Consider the following 15,871-nt stretch of genomic DNA (forward strand, 5'->3'; position numbering starts at 1 on the left):
TCTTTGTTGCCTGTTGCTGGGTGCTATTGTCCTCCATCAGCACCAGCCTGTACCCTACCTGCCCTAAGCTCTATACTAAGTCTGAATTTGTCCTGCTAGGTGACCTAAACTGGAACATGCCTAAACCACCTGACCAAGTCCTAAAGCAATGGGACTCCCCAAATCTTTCTCAGATTATTACCAATCCCACAAGGTATGACTCCAAACACCCAGAAAAGGCTACTCTTGATGTTATCCACACAAATAATCCTGATAGGAATCGGTCTGGTGATTTCTGTAATGACCTTAGTGATCACTGTTTCACAGCCTGTGTTTAGAATGGCTGTTCAGTGAAACAACCTGTCATGATCTGTCATAGACGCTTGCTAAAAAAACTTTAGTGAGCAAGCCTTCCTTCATGAACTGGCCTCTGTAAAATGGTATAGAATCAGCCTGATCCCCTCTGTCGAAGATGATTGGACCTTCTTTTTTTATGTTTTCAGTGGTATTGTTAACAAACATGACCCCATAAAGAAAATGAGAATTAAAAACAGGTTTAGCCCCTGGTTCAACCATGATCTTGCAGAGTTACTCCACCTCAATAATTGCATTTGGCGAAAGACTCGGCACACACATACTCAGACTGACTGGCTCTCGTTCAGGAAAATGAGAAATAAGTGCACTCAGGCTATCCGTAAGGCCAAAGTTTGTTACTTTAAGGAGCAGTTCTCTCTCTGTGGGTCTAACCCCAAGAAGTTCTGGAAAACAGTTAAATACCTGGAGAATAAACTCTTCTCCTCACAGCTGCCCATGTCCCTTAAAGTTGACGTGGTTGTTATTGACAAGAAGCACATGGCTGAGCTCTTTAATCACCACTTCATTAAGTCAGGATTCTTATTTGACTCAGACATGCCTCCTTGCCCGTCCAACATTTCCTCATCTCCCACCCGTTCTAATGCGACGATCCCTGATGCTTCTCCCTCTTTTTACCCTGCCCTGCTACAAAGTTTCTGCCTGCAGGCAGTCACTGAGTCCGAGGTGCTAAAGGAGCTCCTTAAACTTGACCCCAAAAAAAGATGTTTTAGACCTTTTCTTCTTTAAGGTTGCTGCCCCTATCATCGCCAAGCCTATCTTCAACCTTTTTAACCTGTCTCTCCTCTCTGGGGAGGTTCCCATTGCTTGGAAGGCAGCCACCGTTCGTCCTTTAGTTAAAGGGGGAGATCAAGCTGATCTTAACTGTTATAGGCCTATTTCTATTTTGCCCTGTTTATCAAAAGTATTGGAAAAACTTGTCAATAATCGACTGACTGGCTTTCTTGATGTCTATAGTATTCTCTCTGGTATGCAATCTGGTATCCACTTAGGTCATGGATGTGTCGCTGCAACCTTAAAGGTCCTCAATGATGTCACCATTGCCCTTGATTCTAAGCAATGCTGTGCTCTTATTTTTATTGACTTGGCCAAAGCTTTTGATATGGTAGACCATTCCATTCTTGATGGCCGGCTAAGGAGTATTGGTGTCTCAGAGGGGTCTTTGGCCTGGTTTGCTAACTACCTCTTTCAAAGAGGGCAGTGTACAGTTGAAGTTGGAAGATTACATACACCTTAGCCAAATACATTTAAAATCAGTTTTTCAAAATTCCTGACATTTAATCCTAGTAAAAATTCCCTGTCTTAGGTCAGTTAGGATCACCACTTTATTTTAAGAATGTGAAATATCAGAATAATAGTAGAGCGAATGATTTCTTTCAGCTTTGATTTCTTTCATCACATTCCCAGTGGGTCAGAAGCTTTCTTACACTCAAATAGTATTTGGTAGCATTGCCTTTAAATTGTTTAACTTGGATCAAACATTTTGGGTGGCCTTCCACAAGCTTCCCACAATAAGTTGGGTGAATTTTGGCCATTCCTCCTGACCAAGCTGGTGTAATTGAGTCAGGTTTGTAGGTCTCCTTGCTCGCACATGCTTTTTCAGTTCTGCCCACAAATTTTCTATAGGATTGAGGTCAGGGCTTTGTGATGGCCACTCCAATACCTTGACTTTGTTGTCCTTAAGCCATTTTGCCACAACTTTGGAAGTATGCTTGGGGTCATTTTCCATTTGGAAGACCCATTTGCGATCAAGCTTTAACTTCCTGACTGATGTCTTGAGATGTTGCTTCAATATATCTGCATAATTTCCCTTCCTCATGATGCCATCTATTTTGTGAAGTGCACCAGTCCCTCCTGCAGCAAAGCACCCCCCACAACATGATGCTGCCACCCCCGTGCTTCACGGTTGGGATGGTGTTCTTCGGCTTGCAAGCCTCCCCCTTTTTCCTCCAAACATAACGATGGTAATTATGGCCAAACAGCTCTATTTTTTTTTCATCAGACCAGAGGACATTTCTCCAAAAAGTATGATCTTTGTACCCATGTGCAGTTGCAAACCGTAGTCTGACTTATTTATGGCGGTTTTGGAGCAGTGACTTCTTCCTTGCTGAGCGGCCTTTCAGGTTATGTCAATATAGGACACGTTTGACTGTGGATATAGACACTTTTGTACCTGTTTCCTCCAGAATTTTCACAAGGTACTTTGCTGTTGTTCTGGGATTGATTTGCACTTTTCGCACCAAAGTACGTTCATCTCTAGGAGACAGAATTTGTCTCCTTCCTGAGTGGTATGACGGCTGAGTGGTCCCATGGTGTTTATACTTGCATACTATTGTTTGTACAAGGAATGTGGTACCTTCAGGCGTTTGGAAATTGCTCCCAAAAATGAACCAGACTTGTGGAGGTCTACAATTGTTTTTCTGAGGTCTTGGCTAATTTCTTTTGAGTTTCCCATGATGTCAAGCAGAGGCACTGAGTTTGAAGGTAGGCCTTGAAATACATCCACAGGTTCACCTCCAATTGACTCAAATGATGTCAATTAGCCTATCAGAAGCTTCTAAAGCCATGACATTTTCTGGAATTTTCCAAGCTGTTTAATAAAGGCACAGTCAACTTAGTGTATGTAAACTTCTGACCCACTGGAATTTTGATACAGTGAACTATAAGTGAATTAATCTGTCTGTAAACAGTTGGAAAAATTACTTGTGTCATGTACAAAGTATATGTCCTAAACGACTTACCAAAACTATAGTTTGTTAACAAGAAATTTGTTGTGAGGTTGAAAAACAAGTTTTAATGACTCCAACCTAAGTGTATGTTAACTTGCGACTTCAACTGTATAAAGTCAGAAAATCTGCTGTCTCAGCCACTGCCTGTCACAAAGGGAGTATCCCAAGGATCAATCCTAGGCCCCATGCTCTTCTCAATTCACATCAACAACATAGCTCACACAGTAGGAAGCTCTCTCATCCATTTATATGCAGATGAACAGTCTCATACTCAACTGGCTCCTCCCCAGATTTTGTGTTGCTCTACAACAAAGCTTTCTTACTGTCCAACAAGCTTTCTCTGCCCTTAACCTTGTTCTGAACACCTCCAAAACAAAAGTCATGTGGTTTGGTAAGAAGAATGCCCCTCTCCCCACAGGTGTTAAAAATGTGTTATTGCTACCTCTGAGGGTTTAGAGCTTGAGGTAGTCACCTCATTCAAGTACTTGGAAGTATGGCTAGACAGTACACTGTCCTTCTCTCACCACATTTCAAAGCTACAGGCTATAGTTAAATCTAGACTTGGTTTCATCTATCGTAATCGCTCCTCTTTCACCCCAGCTGCCAACTAACCCTGATTCCAATGACCGTCCTACCCATGCTAGATTACAGAGACATAATTTATAGATCGGCAGGTAAGGGTGCTCTTGAGCAGCTAGATGTTCTTTACCATTCGGCAATCAGATTTGCCACCAATGCTCCTTTTGATACATCACTGCACTCTATCCTCCTGTGTAAACTGGTCATCTCTGTATACCCGTTGCAAGACCCACTGGATGATGCTTATTTATAAAACCCTCTTAGGCCTCACTCCCCCCTATCTGAGATATCTACTGCAGCCCTCATCCTCCACATACAACAGCTGTTCTGCCAGCCACATTCTGTTGAAGGTCCCCAAAGCACACACATCCCTGTGTCGCTCGTCTTTTCAGTTCGCTGCAGCTAGCAACTGGAACGAGCTGCAACAAACACTCAAATTGGACAGTTTTATCTCAATCTCTTCATTCAAAGAATCAATTATGGACACTGACAGTTGTGGCTGCATTGTGTGATGTATTGTTGTCTACCTTCTTGGCCTTTGTACTGTTATCTGTGCCCTATAATGTTTGTACCATGTTGTCATGTGTTGCTGCCATGCTATGTTGTCGTCTTATGTAGCGTTGTCCCTCATCGTGATGTGTGTTTCGTCCTATATTTATTTTTTATGTTTTTATTTTTAATCCCAGCCCCAGTAGGCCTTTTGGTAGGCCATCATTTTGGTAGGCCAGCGTTTTCCACCACCATTGACAAAACATCAAATTATATTATTTCTCATGGAAGAATGGTGTCGCATCCCTCCGATAGAGTTCCAGACATGCCAAGGCGCATTGAAGCTGTTCTGGCAGCTCGTGGTGGCCCAACACCCTATTAAGACGCTTTATATTGGAGTTTCCTTTATTTTGTCAGTTACTTGTATATCCAGTGGGATAATATATCCCCATCTATCCATCCGTCTCGATCTTGTATGATCGTATCCAAAGGACTGTCTTCTGGATGTGTTAGCTGAACTACATTATTGATGCCAAAACCTTTTAATTAAATTTAAATGTATCCCTTGCTGTCCATATTTCATGTGTAATGCAATTTGTTTGACATCTTCATTTTGTTTAAATATGCATGCTTTCTATTTATTCAGACTAATATCACTAAGAATATCAGGCTTGAGCAACTGCGTTTCCATACAATTTTTTCCAGAGAAACATCACTGGATATAGGGTAGCCATCGAGCAACAATATTAACAAGCATTCTTTTGATCATTCGTCTTGCAGTTAGTCGTCATTAAACCCCCAAAACATAAATCAGTAAAAATGTCATTTATTTCAGCATGACACACTTCAAATGCGCAGAATAGGAGATTGAGAATGCTAATAGTTAATTCCAAATATACTGTCGTTTGAGTAATTGTTTCTACATCTCATTTTGCCTATAGACTCAGTAAGGTAAGCACAGACATCAAAGAAAGCCTTGAACCACGGACCGCCAGTCTTCCAAGTGGAAAAGGCACCGTTTGTCTACACACGATGTAGGGCTGGTGCTACAAGAGAGACTGTACTAAAGAGTATTCATCCACATTAAATAATCCGTTTTTTTTTTTTTTTTATTACATTATTCAGTAGAGTCGGGCCCCGAATCCAAAAGTCTGTTTGATGGCTTCAAAGTAGTGTCTCTTCCAACCCTCCTTTGTCCGATCCTCCTCTACGGTCGGGACTCCTTTACATTCTACCTTCAGCTCAGTCTCATTGCCTCGATCCTTCATGTTCAGGGTAATAGTTGCATAGTGCTCTGGAAAAGGGAAATCAGAGCCAGCTTTAGAATAATTTGTTGCTAAAACAATAATATATCCAAGCCAGTTATGTTACTATCCAAGGTTTCTCAAGTCCAGTTGTGGGCACCCAACAGGGTATGCACATTTTTGTTCCTGCCCAGTATCAACACACTGGATCCAACTAATCATCATGCCTGTAATTAGTTGAATCAGGTGTGTTTGTTGTAGGATGGACCAAATCCTGTATACCCTGTGGGTGCCCAGGAGCAGAGTTGAGAAAGCAGTTAAGAATTGTAGAAATTACCCGTATAAAAAAAAATACTTAAGTAGAGAAATGCTGAAATTGACATGCCAAAGTTGCCAAAGAACACACACAAATCAAGAGCACCACTGGGGAAGGTGGGGAAACCTACCACACGGCCAGGTCTTGAACCTCCATTTCATAACTATCTTTTCATCTGGGACCTAAGAAGTGGAAACCAAAACCAGTTAGATTTGGTATTTCTCCACCAATGGGTCATGATCAACAGAACATGATCTCAAGCAGATGCGTGTCCTCACCAGCTCCAGAAACTCTCCGTTGACACTTCCCTCTAGCAGCTGAAACTTCCCTCCTTTGTCTCCGTCAACCACTGCTGCAGTATGGGTGAACGCCTGGACCATCTGCATTACGAGAGAGGAGACCATAGATTAGTCAAATCAGCACTGATTCCTATGCCTTCAGCCAGTTGTAATCATGATTCAAAAGAGTTATGGGACGACAATTTAAAAAGTAGGTTGGCGTTATATTATAATAGGCAACATTTTTAAAGGGGAAATAATCCACAGAGAGTTAAAGTCTAGTCTATTGAGGTTGCTCTTCGTTCCCTATTAAAAGCAACAGATGCAGTAAAATCCAACATAAGGGTATTTGTGTGAATAAAAAACATTTGCACTGATAAAATTATTTGCATTGGTGAAATTAATTGCAGTAGTGAAGTACAGGAGAAAAACAATCGCAAATCAAAATCTTGGTAGAACACTTTCCATTGAAGGCAAACACATGCACTCAAATATATACTTACTGGTTTTCTGTGCATAGTGTATTTATGCAAATTGTGTCATAATTCAGCTTTGTTGCTACTGATACTTTGTAATGCCAAATTTGTGAAATAAACCATTCTCTACTTCCTCAGTGACTGGGAAATTTCTGCACACTGTAGAAAAACATTTTGCAATGGGAATGTTTTGCAAAGAAAACCAAGTTAGAGTTTATTTCCAAAATGCTATTAAACTTGTGTTTTTCATCAGAAATGATTGCCTATGGGTACCTTCATGTGTGTGAAATATTACGCTTCTCATTTATAGATTTTAGATAAATTAAACAATTGTTTTTGCAAAACACTATCATTGTTAGCTGGAATGGAATGTTTGTATCCTGTAAATTTGACTCTGATATGTGGTTGTCTCACCTAGCTATCCTAAGATGAATGCACTAAGCTAAGTCGCTCTGGATAAGAGCATCTGCTAAATGACTAAAATGTGAAATGTAAATGTTTTAAATACAGATCTCATATGACAGTATTTCATAATTTTTTGTCACAAATGTATAATTTGTACAGCTGAATTTGTTATGTTTGACTGTAAACCCTGAGGCGGATATACAGCATTTTGCTAAAAATCATGATTTGTCTTTCTCAAATGAAAACATCAAGTGATAGATTTTAAACAAACACATGTTTGTCATTACACAACCCAATGCCATGATTAGATTGTGAAAAAACAATCTCTTTCATAAAATCTTTAAACGATAAATGTTAATTTACCAACATTTCTGAAAATGGATATAAACTCAAGTGTTTATTGGACAAGTTCAGGTTAGTCCCTCTAGTTTCTGCCCTTACACGTTCGTTTGGTTCCTAGTGAATTCACCCCTGGATTGGTTTCCAACCATATTACTTCAGCCTGTATGTCTGGCCCAATCAGTGATGTTGGAGGAAAGGACACAAGGAAGGGAAGCTAGTATTTGACTACTTTACTACTCACGTCCTGGTTGATGAAGGTTCTGTACAGCTCGTCAGGTGAGGTGAGGAAGGTCTCCTTGAGACTAAACTTGCAGGTGGGGATCTTGACCCCTGTGCTAGGAGAGGGGGCCGATACGGAGGAGCCAATCTGGGGACGTAGACAAGCGTGATCATCCTGTTATTCATAAATTCTATGATTATGTACATTAGGTGAAGCTCACGTGATGCTCAATAAGCTTGAATACTTAAAATCCAGAACATGGGAAATTCAGTAGATGGATTATGTATTGGATTCATTATGTGGCGCTTTACATCAATAAGGGGGATGGGGAAATCACTTAATTCACTACCTATGTTGGAATTCTACTCGAACGGAAACTTATCAGTTGAATTCTTGCCAATAAAAAAAAGCATTCTCTAATTTATTTTTTCTTGAACATACAACATGTATGGAACATTTCCCACACGGTTTGTTATTGCTAGTAGGGTTTTAATCATGCTCATTAGCCCTTTGATACAATGATTCTTTGATTGTGTCTCAATTCTTCCCCCTTCTCCTTTTTGTGTGTATTGGATTGACGTAAATATTAGCTGGAGAGTTTCCACCATTGTTAAATCCATGACAGAAGTGAAATAGAAAGGAGAAAGGTAGATAATGGAGACGTAAGTTAAGAAGGCAACTGCCACCCACCTGGGTTTTGTCCACTTTGACCTTTGTCTGCGTCTGCTGTGGCTTGCTCGCCACCCCATTCGCCGTTGGGAGGATCATGCCCTGAGTGAACTCTACAGTCATCGGAAAAGTTCCATTTCAATCAGTATCAAGCTGAACTATTAATATCAGTATAAAGACAGGCACGAGGGTTAAATTGACTTTAATAAATAAATGCCTCACCGGATTTGAGGTGGTCCACATAGCTCCCCAGGGCAGCACGCACTTTCTTCGCTCCCTCCTTCTTCATGAGTTCGGTGAGGGTTGTGTTGGGTTCATCTTTGCAAAGTGACACACTGATCTGTGCCCGGGGGGGAGGGGGGAGGCAAAGATTATACCCAATGTTATGTTAGGTGTGGTCTTGTTTTTTACCATACAAAAGTAATGCAAAGAAATAAAATTACAACCAATAGCCATCACCGGTCAATGTGCAAATTAGCCTGACCAAACATGATCCTTAATGGCATTCTGTCATAACCTACATCTAGGTCGTCCATGTCATTTTCATCGGAGAGGTTGGGAACCTCGATGTTCCCTTTGTACTTGATTCCGGTTGTTGATGTTCCTGGGACAGAGCGAGAGAGAAAAAGATGTCATGAAGCCTACTTTGAACAGACACTATGACAACCCACCCACTTCTCACTGAACCCCTGGGGCTTTGTGTGCTGAAGAATAGAATTACAGTCTCATTGCCATGGAAACCAGGGCTATGCTGCTCTTTAGTAGGCAAAACCCTCTGCTTCAAACAAAATGTAGGATACATTTGGCAGAAAATACACTGGCAGAAAACCTAACATATCTTACCATATGTTCAACATGAGTTCCATATAGAGTGATGTGTGTGTGTCTGCTAGTGGTCACTATACCAACATTTTACTAATGATACAATACTAGGCCAAGTATCACAATACCGAGTTGTATCAGGATACCACGGTGAGAGAAAAATTCAGAGTAGCCTAGCCGTCCCGTTCGCCCTGTCCCCCGGACGCTTTTCTAAATCTTCTGAGCATGTGTTATGCAAAAACGTGTCAATTAAATTCACACTTCTACTTGTATAGAATACAGCATAGAATGGCTGTTTTGCTCATATTTGCAAAGACCTACCTTTGGCTGCAGGAATATACATGCATGAGCTGCATGTCATTGTGGCAGAATTCAGTTAACACACCACCCTCCTTCACACTGTCTCCCTCAAACACACACCAGTATCTCTCCCACAAACACTGCTCCCAACTTTCAAAACACTAAGCACCAAACAGAACTTAAGGAGCACCAGAAAGAGATGGGTTTTTTATATATTTTAGGCTTCCATTAGGTCTATATGAATCCTACCTTTTGAATCACATCTCATGAGACCCTTTTCCTTTCTTCCTGGGCCAATCAAATTTGCCTAAATCTACTGTCAAGTTACCAGGTTGTTAGCTAGCAAGGTAACATGACTGAACATTGTTATCAAACCAATAATTAGCAACACTGGATTAGTTTAAAACGGCCCGCGACATGGTTTGTGAAATGATATAAAATGCGCGCGAATCCCCAAAAATAATAAAAGGCATCTATGGTAATATGAGTCTTCTTTTTTTAACCGTTTAGGCTAGAGACAAGACGTTTTCTTTGCTGTAAAGCATGCTTGTCAATTTCCCCTCTGGCACTCAGAGGCTGCGTGACAGCGAACTTGCAGTCTACTCAGACTGGCCTGTGCTTATGGCTTATAACAGCCGACTAAATGAAACAATATATATCTTGCGTGCTGCTCCAATCTGACAAATATAACAGAAGACTCATCAGGGTCTGTGCATCCCCACTCTCCACCACGTCTAAATTATATTAAAAAAAAAAAAACTGATGGAGGAATAGATGTGCATGAAGAGCGGACGGAGAGAAGCGGTGAGCGAGGGCTGGAAGAGGTCGTGGCTGGCTGATTACAGCTACAACAAGTGATATGCGCATACAAGTGAAGTGGATATTATTGGACCGGAGCTTACTAGTGGCTGTTGCTTAAATTCCACAGAATTTATTAACAAAACTAGGTGCCAGCAGGTTCATTTGATCGGTAAGGCCGAAACATTCAGTAGTATTATATGAAACGGTACTACGGTATTCTAAAATGTTGGCATCATCAGTATCATAACGTTTTAGTGCCGTGATACCGGTACACCATGCAACACTAGTCTCTGCTGCACTCACCAGTCCACGTCGCCTTGACGTTCCACTCGTAGAAGTAGATGAGCTTCCCCTTGCGATTGTTGATGGATGCCTCGCCATCCAGCTTGGGGACGTCGGTGACCTCGCAGCTCCCCTCTGGGCCCTCCACGCGCAGCCCCAATAGGAGCTCCTTCAGCTTGTCTGTCGACCAGCCTGTCACATCTCGTTCGGTCCTGTAGACAGACAGACAGACAGACAGACAGACAGACAGACAGACAGACACACAGACACACACACACACACACACACACACACACACACAATGAATATATTCAACTGTGTCGCGTTCAATGGGAAACACAGTCACTAACAGAAACAAGCATTTGTTATTGGATGATTTCCAATATCATTCTTACGCAAGTGAATTGTTTCCTGTAGAAATATATTTCAGTTGTAGTTAAGGGGATTCATTGACAGCGTTTACTTAGCTTGCACCATGATCACAGCGAGGCAGACCATAATGTAACTTCCCCTGAATAAAAGTAATGATCAGGTAGAGGAAACATTTCACTCTCACGCTTTTCGGTTCAGAGGGTTGTGATCATTGCTACCGTTCGGTGTCAAGTGTTATAAATATCCCCCATCTGCACCAGTTGTACCCTGTCCCTGGTGCTCCAGAAATAGCTTTGCTTAAAACCCTTCAGTCAGTGCCACCAACTAGAACATTCCAGAGGCCTCTGGACAGACCTGGGGCGGGGGGAACAAACACTCGGGAGCCTAACACTCAGAAAACATTTTGATAACCGTGTGAATCTCTCCGACAAGGTGACTTATCAATATAGCATGCTCTATTTACACAGATTAGAAAATGATAATTACCGTCAAAGTAGCTATCATGCAAGACTGCAAGTCCCTGCACATCCTCTCTAGCTGACACCTACGCTGTCAACTCACTAGCTACCTTAATCCAAAATGAAAAGATACTTTAGTGTATTTACTGTTCCATATCTTATAACTAATATTTTTTTATGCATTTGGTCTTGTATAGAACACCATCCTAGTAGCAGTCTAGTATTTATAACATGCCATGAATGCTAAGCTTCTCCGCAAAAAGAACTAGCCATCTAGTTGATATTAGCCTCATAACCTTACTTCAGCTAACCAGACCCTCTTCTCCTTCAGCCAGTGGCAGTCTTTCCTTAACTATATGAACAACGCAATATCTACTTCAATTCATGGTGTCAGAATGCACTGCGGTATTAAAAGCAATTCAGAACTAACTTGTTGATATGTTCTGTTGCAGATTCAAACCCAGATGAACTCATTGCAGAATGTATCCATTATGAATAAGGGTATTTGACAATGCACCAAGTCACGTCAAACACCTGAACTCCAACAATTACATTGATTTCTTAAACAAAATAGTAAACAATGCATACATATGCATAACATATAAACCGTTGAATTTAAGCCAACATTAAAAAATGATTTAATCATCAATGTCATAAACCTGGAACGTCAAAGAGCACAATATGAACTACTATTATCCGAGAGCACACAGATTCTGCTTTTCCATTTTAGGAATTAGACCAGTACAAATAACAGAATAGTGTGATTTTGGTAGGCAAGTTACACATTTTAATAGTATTTTTTATAAAACCTAGCCAACTCCAGGAGAATGAGAAACAAATGTATACTCAAAACAAGGAAGCCATGCCTAAACACAGCTATAACAACACCCTCCTTGTCAATTTAACAGGTCCATGTTGCTGCTGTCAATTGTGAGCAGATTATTTACCACTGCATTCAGTCTGAACCCCAGAATAAGCAGCAGGATGACAAAATTACACAGGTGAAAAAGAGGTAGCAAAAACAGTACACCACAACACTTTAACATGTTACTGAGTCTAGATGTTATCAAATCAGGAGAAGAACAAGTGAAGGAAGCAGCATAGGGAAAATGGGTGAAGGTAGGGTGGGTTTATAGAGATAAGATTGAAACTCTCGAAGTGTTGAAAGTTGAGGGACCATAAAAGGTATAGTGTGGAGTAATGGTTAACTAGAGAGATGGTTGACCATAGAATAAACATAAAATGGGGTGCTTGTGTGCTTCTGAAGCCCTTTTAGGCCCATGTCCAGTCATACTCGGGGTCTCAGTGTGTCCCTTGACGTCATTCCGTCTCAGTTGCAGCATTCAATTCGTGGTCATCATGTGTCTATGAATTACAACATTGAAGACAATGAGTGATTACAGCATTTCCACAAATTGAGCCATAGACAATACAACTTAAGCATTGAGGACAGAATTTTGTTGACAACATGGTGGTTTACACTATGTCTACTGTGTGTGAATGATGGAAGAATCTTACACTCAAATGGACCTACAGCTGGTGTATGTGCTTCCTTGGACCTGCACATCAACCAGCACTGGGAACACTGGAGACTTGGAATGCTTGCTCTCAAAGTGCTGCTTGAACGACTTCGGGTCTGCATCTATAAACATCAAGTACAAAATGGAGGAAGTTAATCTGTGGCTTAGATTGAATTCAAAAGTTAACGAATTATAAACTAAGCAATACGATGCAAAAAACAACTACCCATATGAAAGACTGTACCACACAGGCCAGTACAATAGCCTACACATGGAGAGGAACCTAAAGGCACATACAGTACTAACCAATACTACTCAACCGACAGACAGGGCAGGAGTGGACCAGGGCTGCAGTCTTCTGGTTCGCAGCTGCTGCCGTCTTAGCAGCCGCCGCCACGGCATCAGTCAACAAGTTCAACTTGAGAGTGGAGCATGCGTTATATATCAATAAACCCATGCAACATCTTCCTACAATGTCTGAAACTGACCAAAGCAGGAGAATAGTGTTCCAGGTTGAAACAGCTTACCTAGTTGAGAGGTGGCAAGACTCAAGCACACCCACTGGTTCTGGAATAGAGAAGGTGCAAATAAGGTTTGCAGTTTGGCATCAATAACATGAGAGTAATTCTACCTCAAATAAACATGCGAGTACCAATTCATTTAAAAAACTATATTAGGTAGGACTAAATAAGGTTACATAACATTGCATACTAATGCAATGTCCAGAGGATAACAGCAAACAATGTTTTTCAACAGTAAATTAAGCACACTGTTGACTCAAGAGGATGCTAAAACAGTCCATCTCTGAAACCTCCCAAAAAGCCAGACTAAAATAATACAGCTAGCTAGGGTAGCTATAAGTCAAGTAGGCTACCCACAAACACACAAAGAATGCCTAGCCCTAGCTTTACCATTTAAGTTAAGTAGCAAGCTAGACTTAGTTTATAAAAGCCAAAAACAAGTTTAGTTTTAATTCATTTCTCATGCATTTAAATGGCTAGAGAAACAGACGGTTAATGTAGCCATCTAGCCAGGCTAATGTTGCTAACTAGATAACAGGCAATTTCAAATTTAAAACTTGCCCAAGACAGTTAACATAAATGTCCATTTAAAACTAACCAATTTATGATTTACTAAATGAGGCCAACATTAGATAGTTAATCCAGAGATTCTTACCTTTGCCTCGATTTGGCAGTATTGTCCAGATCTTCAAGGCCCCGGTGAGTGTTAAGCTTGAGACAGGCATTTGTAGTTCTAGATGATTGCCGCATTACACGGAACCCAAACCGGCAGCGCGCGTGCGCCATCGTGCATACATTTATTCTGTCCCCCCCACACCAAACGCTATCAGACACGCAGGTTAAAATATCAAAACAAACTCTGAACCAATGACATTAATTTGGGGACAGGTCGAAAAGCATTAAACATGTATGGCAATATCAAAGCGTCCCGGCAAGGTAAACCTACATGAAAACACAGCCCTTAATTGAAGCGTTTCTAAAATCCACAATGGGTCAAACGAAAAGGTGGAAAAACGATTGGAACCATTTCTGTGTTATACCGCTAGGTTTATGTCCACCAAATTCACACAGGAATATGAGTTACAGATCTTTCACTCATTGAAAGCAAGTCTAAGAAGCAGTAGATATGTTCTATGTTCACTATCTATTGCTTCCATTACTTAGGTTTCGTTTTTTGCATCTTTTACTTTTGGTATTGTACACCAGCTTCAAACAGCTGCAAATACAATATTTTTGGTTATGGGAAATATATTTCATAGCGGTTTAGATAGTACAATGATTCTCTACACTATACTTACTTGTTTTGTCAGATTAACTGAAATGAGGTTAACTATTAGAATTTTAGCAACCAAGAAATGGCGGAGCTGCTTCTGCATAGTGCATCTTTAAAACTCAGAAATAGTCTAGGGAAGAGAGCGACGGAACGCTCAACTCCGATCTCATAAAAAAAACGTAGTTGAACGTTTCGTTCTCATAAGAAAACGTAGGTGAGCGTTCCTCGGCTACGGTGGATAGGGACAGTACAGCTCAGATGCTGCTGTAGCCTCTCTCAACCCCTTACTTGTTAACGACCTGCCGATAATCACCCTCACAAGAACATAAATGAAGATAGAAACGGAGGTTTAGGTTATGTAATGTATACAACAGCATAATCGAATCCCACAAAACATGCGATATTTGAAAAAGGCCTTTTGCCGAGGTCTTCTCAACTGGATCTGAGACAGTCTATCTAGCTGGGGAAAAAAGCACGCTAACGTTACTCACCAATGCCAGTTATTGACGTTTGTTGCATCGGCTCTCTCCTCCACGATCCAGCGTGGATCCCCTTCTCCCCATTTCGCCATGATGACAGCGGTGTCTAGTTAATGTGTTAGCTACAGTAACTAATATTACTTGATAGTTACTACCAAAAAACTGTTCAAATGATTTCCTAACGCTGGCTAACGTCAGCTAGCTAAATTAATTAAATGCCTATAACCAAAAAGGTTGAAACGTGACGACGAGCTACACAGCTAGCCACAGGCTAACGTTGGTAATATCAACCTAGATGGCAAAGTTTAGCTACTGTGTATTTTTAATTGACAAATAATTCAATTAATCGCTAACCAAAACATTAACTTTAGCTAAACCGACTGTAAATCCTTTGTATTTCATCTATCTAAAACTGCGTTATGGCCGTAGAAATGTACCTGACCGCCGGTGTGCTTGATTTTAGGACCCTGGTTTTTCTCGAAAACTCGTTTTGAAACGCAAGGAGCTTGCGCACTCGCCGTAGAAATTACTAGAAGCGGACTAGAAATTACTGGAAGAGAAAAGAAGCGGATGTAGCTACATGCGGAAGTTCCTGTCAAAAGAAATGTTCGTCACTAGTTCAAAGCCACACAGTCATACACCTCGCCTATTTGTACCATTTATCTAGTTTAACATTATGCCTTACCTTCAATTAAGACAAAATAATATTTGTTTGTTTTCATGAATTATTACGATATAGCGTCTTTGTGGCAACTAGTTGAAATCAAATAAAAACCCCGGTATTTATTTTTACATTTAAAACAAATAACGCCTATATTACAGTACTAACAGTATTTGATATCAAGACACGTCTTAATAAACATATTGCTTTGTTTGGAAAATGTGTGACAGGAAGGTGATTCCCCTCAGTCCCTCTACGATCCGTTGATTCCACAATAGGATTTT

At 40.8% G+C, this 15,871-nt stretch overlaps 1 protein-coding gene and 1 long non-coding RNA gene across 2 annotated transcripts; both read right to left on the minus strand.

Annotated features, from left to right (window-relative positions):
- Positions 1–4,958: 4,958 nt before the first annotated feature.
- On the minus strand, positions 4,959–15,770 carry ahsa1a (AHA1, activator of heat shock protein ATPase homolog 1a). Its single transcript, XM_014145049.2, has 9 exons — positions 14,939–15,770; positions 10,325–10,515; positions 8,620–8,702; positions 8,321–8,438; positions 8,120–8,211; positions 7,451–7,576; positions 5,987–6,088; positions 5,839–5,890; positions 4,959–5,442 (listed from the first exon to the last, which is right to left on the minus strand). The coding sequence occupies exons 1-9, from the start codon at positions 15,016–15,018 to the stop codon at positions 5,270–5,272; spliced, it is 1,017 nt and encodes a 338-aa protein (XP_014000524.1). The 5' UTR covers positions 15,019–15,770; the 3' UTR covers positions 4,959–5,269.
- Positions 11,755–14,932, minus strand: LOC106571687 (uncharacterized). Its single transcript, XR_001320978.2, has 5 exons — positions 13,830–14,932; positions 13,181–13,220; positions 12,960–13,071; positions 12,652–12,775; positions 11,755–12,498 (listed from the first exon to the last, which is right to left on the minus strand). It is a non-coding gene; the product is annotated as an uncharacterized lncRNA (long non-coding RNA).
- Positions 15,771–15,871: the final 101 nt, after the last annotated feature.

The sequence above is a fragment of the Salmo salar genome, chromosome ssa15, assembly GCF_905237065.1.
Source record: "Salmo salar chromosome ssa15, Ssal_v3.1, whole genome shotgun sequence".
Classification (NCBI taxonomy): domain Eukaryota; kingdom Metazoa; phylum Chordata; class Actinopteri; order Salmoniformes; family Salmonidae; genus Salmo; species Salmo salar.

Coding starts and splice junctions, on each gene's coding strand:
- ahsa1a (XM_014145049.2), bottom strand. CDS start 15,018: ATGGCGAAATGGGGAGAAGGGGATCCACGCTGGATCGTGGAGGAGAGA. Junction 7,577..8,119: donor TCAAAGTGGACAAAACCCAG/GTGGGTGGCAGT, acceptor CTACGTCCCCAG/ATTGGCTCCTCCGTATCGGC. Junction 6,089..7,450: donor GAACCTTCATCAACCAGGAC/GTGAGTAGTAAA, acceptor CTCGTAATGCAG/ATGGTCCAGGCGTTCACCCA.